The 13,911-nt window shown below is 39.7% G+C and overlaps 1 protein-coding gene across 4 annotated transcripts in view; it reads right to left on the bottom strand.

The window, feature by feature from the left end:
* The window catches only part of fhit (fragile histidine triad diadenosine triphosphatase), a 448,879-nt gene that overhangs the window by 95,681 nt on the left and 339,287 nt on the right, over window positions 1–13,911 (bottom strand). For all 4 annotated transcript variants that reach the window (XM_022682777.2, XM_049471671.1, XM_049471670.1 and 1 more), the window contains one exon: window positions 637–782. In XM_022682777.2, the coding sequence (XP_022538498.1) occupies window positions 637–782 (146 nt within the window). The remainder of the gene's footprint in view (window positions 1–636; window positions 783–13,911) is intronic.

The following is a 13,911-nucleotide window of genomic DNA, read 5'->3' as shown; positions in this document are numbered from 1 at the left end:
AAGTGATCGATATGGTGTTGCTAAGGTGTTTCAAGGTGACTTCTGGGTGGTTACAGTGTGGTTGCTATGGTTTTGCTGAGTGGTACTATAGCTAGCTGTTTGCCAAGAAGTCCTTATGGTATATCCAATGATTGCTACTAAGCTACTACATTACTAATAGTACTGCTAAGCGTAATACAGCTTAGCATTGGTTGTTACTGTGTTATCAAGTGGTTGCTGTGGTATCCCAGACAGCTCCTATACTGATGCTAAGCGTGACACAGCTACCTGTCCTCCATAAGCTGAAACAAGCTGTAATATTAACATTCAAAGCTTGGGCTACTGTATGTGTATACTGTGGCTGCTAGTGTGGTTGCTACAGTGTTGCTAGGTGGTTGCTATGGTGTTGCATATTGCTTGCTAGATGGTTGACATGGTATCTTAGGTGGTTGCTATGGCGTTGCTAGTTGGTTGCTAGCTGGTCGTTACTGTGTTACTAAATGGTGTTGCTAACTGAATTTTTTTATAATCTACTATTTTTCTTTTTAAATGTTTTTCTCCTATAATCTATAATTATTAATGTATTTCATTAATCTCATATGGAAAAACGGGAAAAAGCAAAAATATGCAAATCAAGCAACCCAAGTATCTACTCACCTGTATGGCGATGGTCAAAGACGAGGCCCTGTAGTGCTGCTCCACCACGTTGGCCACTCTCTGGGTGGTGGTGAACAGGTCGGCCACTTCATCCGGACGAAGGTCACGGAACCGTTCCACAGGTCTTAATGGACAAACTAGAACATCTGAACAGGGACTGGTTAAGGAAACGTTCTAAAAGTTCAATGGTAACACAATCAAATCTTATGACGTTCATATATTCAAAACATATACAATATATACCCTATATATGTGTTCTCAGACTCATTTTATCTGGGGGCTGCTGGAGGTAGAGTCCGGGTGATGCGTTTTCTTCGACGCATTCTACCATGCCAGGTGTTCTGTCGAGTTATGCTAACCATCGATACGTGCTTCCTAGAGACACTGCACATGTGCTAACCTAATTTTTTTTATTATTATTTAATTATTTAATTATTATTATTAGTTTTGTAATAATTCTGTTTTTCTAGTATTTTTTGTGCATTTAACAACCTGGACTCATTACACTGTCATTACAGTGTCATTACACTGTCAAAGTATAATGGCAATTAATTAATTCTAATAATAAAAAATATTATCTAAAAAAAAACACTATAAAAAGATAAAAAGATTATAATAAACTCTTATTACCATAACTTTACCCTGATACGGTGATTTAGGCTATCCAAAAATAGTACATGAACTACATTGTGCTACTTTTATATTTTTACCTTTAAATATTCATAAAAAGGTAGCACGGTTTGACAGGGTAGCACAACTCGACAGAACACCGGATCTCTCTGCTCCCGTTTGGGTGTATCCGTGATGTTTTTGGAGTCAAATGAAGCAACAGATTTTTAATCAACCTCACTGTAATCTATGGTCAGCTTCTCCTCTGTGGTCGAAAGACACCTGTTCTGTGTGTGTGAGGCTCATATGTGTGTGTGTGTGTGTGTGTGCGTGTAAAGTTCAGCTCTGTCGAAATTTTTTGCAGGAGGGCGGGGCAAATCTCTATAAAAGTTTGAGACCCCTGCCCTATATACTATTGATATACAAATTCTAGGTTTCGTATATGAAGCTCGAGTACCAGGAAGCTGCTATTAACATGTGGGAGATTCCCGCAAGTAACAGGAGAGGTGGGATGTCTATAAGTGAACCTTGGCAACCGTACAGGTCAAATAATAAGTGAGAAAGTAATAAAATAATAAAGCGAAAGTAAAAGATTTACTAATACTTCTCTTGTTATCAGTACAATCATATACAGTATAAACATACAGTATAAGCAAAACATATTTTTTACCAGTATGTGGGAGAATGCCGTAAGTTGGAGGAGAGGTGGGATGTCTGAAACTAGCCCTTTACAATATCTACTTTACTTTTAGTTTAAAAAATATATATAATAACCAAAAAATAACCACATAAATGTGTAGTGAACAGATATGAATGCTAAGTTCCAATGCTAGTCTCTAATGCTAGCAGGAAACAAAGAAATTGCACAAAAATGCAGCAATTACAAAGATTTATGGTCTGATTTACAATTTAATTGGTTTACAATCCTGTTATGTTACGGGTCAAATTGAAAAAAATAGTTAAAAAAGTATTTTTTCAGTATCAAACTTCTTCTGCTTGCCTTAATTACTATAATCAACGTATAATATAAAAATGGTTCATCTAAAATATTTGCAAAAACAAAAACTAAAAAAAACTTGTAATGTTACGTTTTAATGTTATGTTAAACTACTGTTTTATGTATATGTTGGTCTTTCAAAAGTAATAAAGTAGGGAAACATTTAATAAAAAAGGTTGAACAACGAGTGAATTATCATAATTGAACCATTACCTGTTAGAGGTAAGGAACACGTTTGCACTAAATATTAATTACATTAATCATAATAGGCAATGGAGTTAGTAATGCAATATTCAAACTGTTTGTTAGGATTTTTTTCAGATACCTGTTGGACAATTTAACATGCGACGGGTCAATATGACCCAGGAACACCATTGCTGGTTCTGAAAAATGAACATAATAGGAGGGTTAATCCTAAGACATATAAGACTCTTTGGTTTAGCTATATGTATTATGATTTTGGAATAGTGGTTTTCTACATAGATTATCTAGATTATCTTGATTGATAGCTCTCGTTAATGGTTGACAATAAGTAAGGATTATGTCCTCACAATCTCTTAATCCTAGTGATAAGCTCATGTTAGCATCTAGCATTTTGTAGCATTCTCTCTGTGTTAGCCTCTGCCTCTATCTGTAGAGCTTTTAAACCTTTCGGCGAGAAACGCTGTAGATGTTTTTTTGAGAACAGAAGTAGCCAGAGCACGGTTATCGATCCAATGACCTGCGAGGCAGCTGCAACATGTTTTTCATCCCTCGGACATTTACTCCTTAAGTGCTAGCGCCTGTTAGCCTAGCGCTCCTCCGAAAATAGCCGCAGAAGCTTGATTACTTTCCCCTGTGCCGGCTCGCCGTGTCTCGCGGATTGTGAAACTTCCCGAGCAATATGTTCCGTGACCTTTCTGCCTTCAAAGAACCGCGCGTCTCGTAGTACTTTGCTGGGCTGGATTTATTTAGAAGTAACGCTCCCCTCCACACCTCCCCGAGCGTTGGGTTTAATTCGAAAGCTTTGATTCGGAGAGAGAGAGGTGAAGAGGTTAGGAAATAAAAGAGTGAGTTCTAGAGTTCTGGCAGCCCAAAAAAATATACCTTTAATACTGCGTATTTCTGATCAAGCAATTTGATATATGTATCTTTTTTCAGTGTATTTGTCACATATTTTAAACACTCATTTGCAATTTCATTTTGTATCTTCTAAGTTCTTCTAAGCATCTAAAAATATATATATATAATTTAATAGGTACTTTATTTCAGTAATTCAGTTTAAAATGTGAAACATATTATATATTATATAGATGTATTACACACAGAGTGATCTATTTTAAGTGTTTAATTTTTTTTTTAATGTTGATGATTATGGCTTACAGACAATTAAAACCCAATAAAAAAATTTCAGTATCTCAGAAATTAGAATATTATATAAGGTCAATTGCTATTTTAGGCAGTACTTTTGGTTGACTTTTGGTTGACTTTGGTTGACATTTGGTTGAATTTGGTTGACATTTGGTTGACTTTTGGTTGACTGTGGTTGACACTGGTTGACTTTGGTTGATTTTTGGTTGACTTTTGGTTGACTTTGGTTGACTGTGGTTGACTTTTGTTGACTTTTGGTTGACTTTTGGTTGACTTTGGCTGACTTTTGGATGACTTTGGTTGAGTTTTGGTTGACTATGGTTGACTTTGGTTGACTTTTTGTTGACCTTGGTTGAGTTTTGGTTGACTTTTGTTGAGTTTTGGTTGACTTTGGTTGACTTTTGGTTGACTTTGACTTTGGTTGACTTTTGGTTGACTTTTGGTTGAATTTGGTAGACTTTTGGTTGACTTTCGTTGACTTTTGGTTGACTTTTGGTTGGGTAGTGCAATAAATATTGTCCATATCAGCCTAAATTTTCAATAATTTATTGTTTCTGGTAACTTTAACCTTTCTTCCAAATGGAATTGCAATCCAACACTTTCTTTTGGGGTGTTTTTTGTTTGCTTGATTGTTTTTTGGCGGCTAATAGCATTAGGTGTGCTAATGCTAGGTAGCTAGTGTTGTTAGATAAGTCCTATAGCTGGCGTTGCTAACTCCACAGCAGTGAGGATGGTAGCTGGCATGCTATTGAAAAAGGGCAGCACGGTGGCTTAGTTGTTATAGCATGTTTGCCTCCCAGCCCTGGGGTTTTGGGTTCAAGTCCCTACCTGGGTAAAGTTTCCATGTTCTCCTTTTGGGACTGCTGTTTCTACCCACAGCCCAAAAACATGAAGGTCAAGGTTAATTATGTGCCCAGAAATGGATTAGGATTATTTGTTTCATCAATACCTTAGTGCTTGATGCAGTCCTCCAGGTGGACGGTTGTTTCCGGTTGAGAGTACGCTGTGTGCGATTGGTTCCATCTACTCTCTGGTGTGTGTGAATGCATGCTGAGTATAAATGGATGCGTTTTAACCAAGATTGTTCATCTTAAATCGTTCTTGGGTGTCTATAAATGGGTTTAGAAATTAGACTTTATAACTTCATTCATACATACTCAAGCTGAAGAAGGCCAGTGGGCCGTCGCTCTTTCCCTTTTTAGTCATATTTCAAGCGAGGAGACCAAATTCAGCTAATCTAAGATTACATTTCTACATTTCTGCCGCACATATATTCATTAGCTTTGTGTGGAGTGTGTGTGTCTGTGTGTGTTCATGTATAACCAATGGTGGACTTGAATTCTTGAGTGGTGATGCTTATCAGGGCTGGTCATCCATTTCCATTTCAAATTGAGCCTATCTTCCCCCATCAGAGCCATTTATATTCCAACAGTTTGACTGGTACTGTATTTTTGTTCTTTCTGTCGGAGTGTGTGTGTATGTGTGTGTGTGTGTGTGTGTGTGTGTTCATTAGCATTCAGGGCAGGTCCAGAAGCGTACAGGGTTCACTTCGCTTGGTAATGGTGATGTTGGTCATGCTGATCATCTAGCTTGGCTATGCTGGTCATGCGGTCAATCAGCGAGGTCAAACTTGGTCATGTTAGTCAACCAGCTTGACAGCTTGGCAATGCTGATGATGGTCATTCTTCTCTGAATAGCTTGTCCAATCTTGGCCAAGAAAGTCAACTGGCATGGTCAGGTAGGTCAACCAGTTTGGCAATGCTGGTCATGCTGATCATCTAGCTTGGCAAAATTGGTCATGCTGATCATTTAACTTGGCAATGTTGGTCATGCTGAACATCTAGTTTGGCAATGCTGGTTAGTGCTGAACATCTAGCTTGGCGATGCTGGTCATTCAGTCAACCAGCGAGGACAAACTTGGTCATGTTGGTCAACCAGATTGACAACTTAGCGATGCTAGTCATGCGGTCAATCAACAAGGTCAAACTTGATCATGGTAGTCAAACAGGTTGGTAGGTTGGTGGTGATGGTCATGCTGTCCAACAAGCTTGGTCAATCTTGGCCAAGAATTCAACCGGCATGGTCAAGTTGGTCAACCAGCTTGGTGATGTTGGTGATGCTGATCATATAGCTTGGCAATGCTTGTCATGCAGTCAATCAGTGAGGTCAAACTTGGTCATGTTAGTCAACCAGGTTGTCAGGTTGGTGAGGATGATCATGCTGTTTGAATAGCTTTGTCAATTTTGGCCAAGAAAGTCAAGTGGCATCGTCAAGTTGGTCAACCAGCTTGGCGATGCTGGTCATGCTGATCATCTACGTTGGCGATGCTGTTCATGTTGATCATCTAGCTTGGTGATTCTGGTCATGCAGTCTACCAGCAAGAACAAACTTGGTCATGCTGGTCAACCAGATTGACAGCTTGGCAAAGCTAGTCATGCGGTCAATTAGTGAGGTCTAACTTGGCCATGTTGGTCAACCAGCTTGCCAGGTTGGTGGTGATGGTCATGCTATTTGACTAGCTTGGCCAATGCTGGTCATGCTGGCATTTTTTTTTTTAACTAATTGGTTTTCCCTTTTTATTGCACAATTTTCTCATCTTCACCATAAATCTTGCGTTGTCATGTATATTATTTTGTTAAACATTTATTCTATAAATTTAACATCTCTCTAGTTGGCTTTTCTCACAGGAAAAAGAGCAGCTCAGTTATCTTTTTTTACTACAGGCAAAAATGACTTACGGTAATGTAACGGCTGGAATTGATGGACTGATTGAAGTTGAAAGACTGAACCTTGCAGAACGTCGTGGGTGTATTACATCACTGCGTTCATCGCATAAAAACAACCCTCAAGTGGCTGTAAATTAATATAGCGCCGATGCTGTAAATCCACAGGATAGAGTAGATCCGTCCAGTCAACTAGATAAAAGAGACGCTTGAAGCGGCTACTTGGGAGTTCAATGAAAGCAAATCGTCACCTCGGATGACAGGCATGAAGCATCGGAACGTTGCTCTTGGAGGGAGATGATTACATGCCGGCGTTTCACGGCACAATGGACACGCCGGAGCCAGGCTCCTCCCTGGAGCCGGCCAGTGTGGCACAAATGATCAGTCACTGCTGCTTTCATGTTCGGCCCGGCGGAAGGAAATCAGATATCATATTAACTGATCTCTTCCCTCCCCGACGCAGTCCGCCACAGAGCAGTCACCGGGGAGGAAAAATTAGGACTCGGCTTCAAAAGAAGAGACAAGGCGAGAGAGCAGGAAGAGGCGGGGCAAAACAGAAAGAGAGAGTTTGTTTTTATGTGTATTTATGTAAATTTGTTTGTATTTGGAGTTGATGTTGAATATGTTTGCTGTTTAACTGCAGCGACTCTATAATATATAAAATATGGTAACACTTTATTTTAAGGAACACAAATTAGGCGCTTGTTACCTAAAATATAATCAAGGCACAACAGGTACTTTTAAAGTATCAAAGTGTTTTCTAAATGTTTTCTGAGTTTTTCTTCAATAAATCATTAGTCTGTATCATGAGAGTCCCAGTCAGTATTACAGAATTAGGTAACACGTTAGACTAAGTGTTGACTTCCAAACATGAATTAATGCATTAATTACCATGAATAAGACATGAGGTAATACAATAACCCTTGTGTGGTGTTCGGGTCTGTGGGACCCGTTTTCATTTTTCTAAAAAAATATTTTTTCTAACTCAAACTCATTGGCATTGGCTCATTTTTTGTGAAAAACATATATCAAAACACATTTTCGATAAACACACACTGTACAACCCCGGCCCCCCCCCCCCCCACACACACACACACATTTATATTACATACAGTATGTTTGGCCAAGGGCTAATAAACATTGCTTCATTTGTAAATTTGAAACTAAACAAATTTTCTACTCATATCTTGAGTTTAATTCATTTTCTTTTACATTTTATTAAAAAAAACTAATAAAAAAAAGAGTAGCGCTTTTTAAAAGAAATGTAACATAAGAAAGGTAAAGGGCAAATATTAACCATGTAAGCTGTTTTTTATATTGCTTGCAATTTAGGTAAAGCAAGCATGTGTAAAGCATTTTAATGTAAAATTGCTTAATTTGGCTGAATTAAATACAAGTAACAAAGTAAACGAGCAACAAAAATATGAACACCACACAAGGGTTAACAATGCTTAGGTAATTTTAGCATTGATTAATGTTATTTTTAACATAAACTAACGTTAGAACAATAAATCATACACTTCATAATAATGTTAACTAATGTTGGGTAAACAAGTAACAACTGCTCTTCTTGTCATTTGCTTATATGCTACAGCTATGCATACAGTCATTGTTGATTATATGTATTAATTAAATATTAGTTATAAATATATTTGGCTGTGATCTGCTCTGTTATAAATGCTAATACTTGCTCCCAAACGTCGAATGTACCGTGGAAAAGAAAGACAGAAAGCCTGAGGAAAACGAAGGAAGGGAACAGGTTAGCTCGTTGGGCGGCGCTTTGTTTGAATAGGTGGATCTAGTAATTGCTTCCCACAGACTACTTTGAGCTTCCACATGACAGCAACACAGCCCTTCAGTCCAGATCACAGCCAGAAGAAAGGCTCCTCCAAATCCGAAGCTTTCAGCACAGCGAGATCACAAACCAGCACGGCTGAAGTCTTTGAACGTGAGGTCTGCTGGAAAATCAACAGAGAGCAAAAGAAAATCTGTAACATTGGGAAAAAATGTCTTGTATTTTCTCCGAGCAACATGCAAGAAAAGCTAGTGACACATCAGGACAGGAAATGGCAGAAATTCTATAGTGTTTCTGGTGACTCTTTTGACAAGAAATTGTGAATTTGATTAATGTTGATTGATGTTAATTTGGATAATTTGACTTTTTTTCTGGGGGGTTGGACAGCTAATTTAAAAACAAAAAAAATTGACAATCCATAGTACCATGCATGGCCGGCTATCCAACTCTACTCAATTCTACTCTGTTCTACTTGCTTGTTGCTTGGCTCCGTACTTGATTCAACCAGGATTGGAGCCACAATTCAACAGAATTCAAACATTCTATACACAAACTGTACATATACAGTACAATGGCTGGGCTCGGAAGGTTTAGAGTGGATTAGCCTCAATGCTAACAGCCAACCTCAGTATGGTTGAAGCCAGTATGATAACAGACACAGCTCATGGTTTGGGGCAGGTTAGCTACAATGCTAACAGTCTTCTTTAGTAGGGTTGAGGCCACAGTGTTAACAGACACAGCAGCCAGGCTCCTAAGGTTTGGAGTGAATTAGCCACAATGCTAAAAGCCAGCCTTGGTAAGATTGGAGCAGGAATTCTGACAGACACAGCAGCCAGGCTCAAAAAGTTTGGGGCAGGTTAGCTACAATGCTAACAGTCGTCTTCAGTAGGGTTGAGGCCACAGTGTCAACAAACACAGCAGCCATCCTGAAAATGGTTTGAAGCGGCTTAGCCGGGATGCTAACAGTCATGCTCCCCATGGTGGTGGGCTACAGTCTCCATGTCTTCATGAGTCCTCTGAAGAAAGGACACAAAAGAGCTCTACAAAAAAGGAGGCTAAAAGAGTGGTTGTTAATCTGCCAAATTCGACAAATAGCCACTTGTTAATTTGTTTCTTTAGGGGCAAATCCGAGATTTGCAAGTTGAAACTCAATTTCCAATTCGCTGCACATCCTGGACTGAAACTGAGGGCATCAAACAGGCATCATTTACCCCGTCGCACTGTCCCCAAACACCCTCGGGAATGTCTCGAGCATGTTCCTAATTTAATCCATCAATTCAATGTAGACAACTGCCTAACTACCCCAGCAGATGGACATTACCGTCCACTCCTGTCACTCAGACGTATTCTTCTCCCCCTGCTGCTGCAATTGGATGGAACCAATCGTATTCCAGTCCATTTGATTCCAAAATTAGATTGAGTCATTTCCAGACGCCACTGCGAAACCTTTGACAGCTGAAATCGTGACTAATAGCGCTGTAACTCCCCGAAACTGCGCAATAATAACTCATTTGATTATCAGAATATGAGGATGAACCCAGTTTGGCCGTTGTTTCTGCTGCACGCAGTAACAACCAGAGGTTCTGGGAATGAAGAATGGGTGTTATGCTCGATATTTGGAAACATTTTTTCTGTTTAGGTACAGTGGAGAAGGGATTTCAGATGTCATTAAGCCAAAATGTTTTGCCCAATTTTTAATTTGCACACTATTATATGGATGGATAGATGGATGGATGGATGCATGGATGGATGGATGAATGGATTGGTGGATGGATGGATTGACTGATGGATTGATTGATGGATGTATTGATTGATGGATGGTTGAGTGGATGGATGGATTGATGGATGGTTGGGTTTACACTTTACAGTGATCAGAACTGTAGGACTGACTCAAAAGGTACCAAGGAATGTGGTTAATCAGTGTAACTAAAGCATTATTTTTTGTTGGACGGTTGGATAGATGGATTGACAGATGGTTGGATGGATGGATGGATGTTTGGATGGGTTGATGGTTGGATGGATGGATTAATGGATGGTTGGATGTATGGATGGCTTTAAAGGCTTAATCATGTTACAGTGACCAGAACTGTAGTACTGACTCAAAGGGTACCAATGAATGTGGTTAACCAGCGTCACCTTTTTAAAACATTATTTTTCAAAGAATTAATCAAACTTTTTTTATTAATTTGACACATCCTATGGGCTACTACACCCACAAACTGTGTGAGCTTCCCTTTAAGTTCTGTGATGGTCTGATGAAGGAAATTACGACAACACTGTTATCAAAATCCTTGCACTTGTTGCTGACAGTGACCAGACAGCCAGGTTCGTCATTCCTGCTGCCGGCAAAATATTAAATGTCATCGTTAAGCGGGGTTACCCATCAGGAGGACAGAAAAGAAAGAAGAATAGGCCGGTTCAACTCCAGTTCATGTAGCTTGCCATCGGCTACCGGAGCCCTGAGAGAGAACAATCGGCCTTGCTTTCTTTCTGATTGGGGAATTGGCACTCTCTCTCCCCACATCACTCCAAAAGGTGATGTTGATCAGAACAAGAAGGCATCTGTGAGCTGATGTATCGGAACTGAATCACTGCGCTTTCCTCTGAGTGCCCTGCAATGCTACTTGGCAATGAAAAGAGGCGGAGTTTGACTTCATATGTATCAGAGGAGGTGTGTGCTAGTCTTCAACCTCCTGGTGTGTTGGGGCATTACTAATGATAGGGGTAAGCCCTAATGAGTGGGTTGGGTAATTGGCCGAGTAAATTGGGAAGAAAATGGGAAAAAAAACTCAACCAGGAGCACCCCCTTGTGTTCTCACAAACTTGGAACAGATTGTCAAGTGGGTATTTTCCTTTCCTGGAGATTTTGCAGTCTTGCAGGGTATCTAAGGTCAGGTGACTTGTGAATGTGGCAAACTGATTAGTCTCTGATTGGTTGGAGGTGCCAGACATGACAGAGGGCACATTGGGAAGTGGATTGTGGGATATTGTGGGCAACGTAAGTCTTTGCGTCCTGTTGGTGTACATTTTTTTCCCGTACGACGAAATTTCCCGTACAGTATGTAGCTTTATTGGTGTTTTTCTCGACCAGACACTGCCTTCTTCTCCTACACCTTTGCCCGGAGACAGATGGAGACCAGCACCAGCAACAGATAAACACCACTCTGATCCTATTATTATCTGTCATAACAGTCATTTGACCGCTTACATCTTATTTCCTCTCTGGCTCTCGAGGCTGGAGGTGCGTGTAATAAGACGCCGGGCTGGAGATTGCCTTTACATTGCAAATGCAATCAGGCTCGCGCGGGAAAAAACATCTGCCCTCAGACCTTATCGTTTTCCATTGTGATGCCGACATTGTCTCTGGCGTACTTCTTTTTTTTTTTTCCTTTTTTTTTCCCCGTTAAAAAAAAAGCTGCACCCTCCTCCCCCCACTTTACATAATGCAGTGGGGAAAATTGAGGAGAGGGATTAGGTAGGTGAGCGGAAGAAGAAGAGAAAGAAGAAGAAGAAGCAAACAAACAAAATAACAAACCTATTGAAATAAATAGAATAAATAAACAAAACAGGTACGGAAAAAAAGAAGCACAATTGGACCACAAATCCCCCCCGATCAGGCCTCGACAGCGCATCCGCCAGCAAATGAAAATGAAAAAACGGTGAGCATCGCCGCCACCGCCACCGCCACCGCCAAGAGAGCGATATTTAATACAGCGATTAGCGCTCAGCTGAGGGAGTGTGACCCCTCTAATAGTGTGGGATCGAGAGCACGGGGGCCCGCAGTTATGCGCTCACAGGCTGCAGGCCGGAATGTCAATGCGCCAGACAACGTGACCACGCCACTCGAACTGCCGAACTGCCGATGCCCGTCCCACAGATCCAGCCAACTGCTGCCAATTACTCGACGCCCCGGCCAATGAGAACGACCCTGAAATGAAACCGCCGGCCTGCATGCATCAGGTAACACTCTTTACAGGTTACTGCCTTTATGACTTTATAAAAGCGCTGCCTCTCAAACTGCAGCATCCCCAGGGCTGCAGTAAACTACACATGTGTACAGATGCCAGAAAGAGAGAAACAGAAAGAGAAAGAGAGAGAGAGAGAGAGAGAGAAAGAGAGAGAGATGGCTTTGCTTTTGATAGATGGTTGTTTACAGCAGTTTTTAAGCTTAAGCAGCTCTTAGAAAATAAGCATTAAAAAATAAGCATTTCCTTATCAGTTAGCTACATGGCTGCTTGTTATTAATAATATTATTTAATAATGATTAGAGTGAATTAAGCACTTTCGATACTTCTGATATTTGTGTACTGTACATCACATTTTGTGCACAAGGCTTTACTTAACCATTGTAATACATCTATTTTAGTAACAAAGTATTTAGGTACGAAAAACCCTGATAGTCAATGTTTTTAAACAGCATCTAGAGTAAAAGATATTTCCAGCAGGTAACTTTGTGTATATATATATATATATATATATATATATATATATATATATATATATATATATATATATATATATATATATACAACAAGTATTTTAAGCATTTCTGTTAAATATAGTATACATACAAAATGTTACTATATGAAAGACTACTGACAGATTTGCAAACAATAAGTGCATAGTAGGTTAATCACTTTTTCTTCCTTAGGCTTAAGCATTTAATAGTGAACATGTAAATGAAATAAGCAACATAAGATGTGTCAATTGGATTGCTTTAAAACCAACATCTTAATACTAGTATATATATATATACAGCGCTGGAAAAAAATAAGAGAGCACTTCAGTTTCTGAATCAGTTTCTCTGATTTTATAGCTATTTATAGGTTTATGTTTGAGTAAAATGAACATTGTTGTTTTATTCTATAAACGACAGACAACATTTCTCCCAAATTCCTAATAAAAAATCTTGACATTTAGAGCATTTATTTGCAGAAAATGAGAAATGACTGAAATATCAAAAAAGATGCAGAGCTTTCCGACCTCAAATAATGCAAAGAAAACAACAAGATCATATTCATAAAGTTTTAAGAATTGGCATCATGTTCTCCTCCACCAGTCTTACACACTGCTTTTGGATAACTTTATTCTACTCACTCCTGGTGCAAAAAATATTTCAAGCAGTTCAGCTTGGTTTGATGGCTTGTGATCATCCATCTTCCTCTTGACTATATTGCAGAGGTTTTCAGTTTGGTAAAATCAAAGAAACACATCATTTTTAAGTGGTTTCTTATTTTTTTCTAGAGCTGTTTATCCCATGGAAGGTAAAGGGCTGAGCTTTGAGATGTTTGAGAAGTTGGATCAGCTTTTTAATACAGTCTGTGTTTGTGTGCCACTGGACTAAACTCTCCTTGAGAAATGTTGGACGGTGGAAAAACGGTGAGTAGACTTTTCCGTCCTCCAGAAGCAGCTGAAGTTTTGACACCTAATAAAGCTATTTTGGATGCTCAAAGTGGAGCCTCTGGACACAAGCTGCGAGACTCGCGCTGTTAACCCAGGACCAACGCAGTGGGCGAGAAATGAATTCAACTACCACGGCCTACACACACACACACACACACACTCTCTCCACGCATAGAACTGTCAAAACAAAGAGCTTGCCTCGCTCAGGTAGCCATCCAGGCTGTCTGGCTGATTAGATTCGGGGGAAAAAACGCCCTGAAAAAACCCTCAGCCCTCCAGAGTGACACCATGCTGCAGATGAAGGCTTTGTTTTTCGGAGCCATCTTGCTAAAAGGTGTGTGTGTGTGTAAATATATGTGTGTGTTGGGGGTAAGAGAACAAAGGAACGACAGAGAAAA

The sequence above is a fragment of the Astyanax mexicanus genome, chromosome 24 (genome assembly GCF_023375975.1).
Source record: "Astyanax mexicanus isolate ESR-SI-001 chromosome 24, AstMex3_surface, whole genome shotgun sequence".
NCBI classification, from domain to species: domain Eukaryota; kingdom Metazoa; phylum Chordata; class Actinopteri; order Characiformes; family Acestrorhamphidae; genus Astyanax; species Astyanax mexicanus.
Note: the sequence above shows the minus strand (reverse complement) of the source record. Positions and strands in the feature narration are given on the sequence as shown.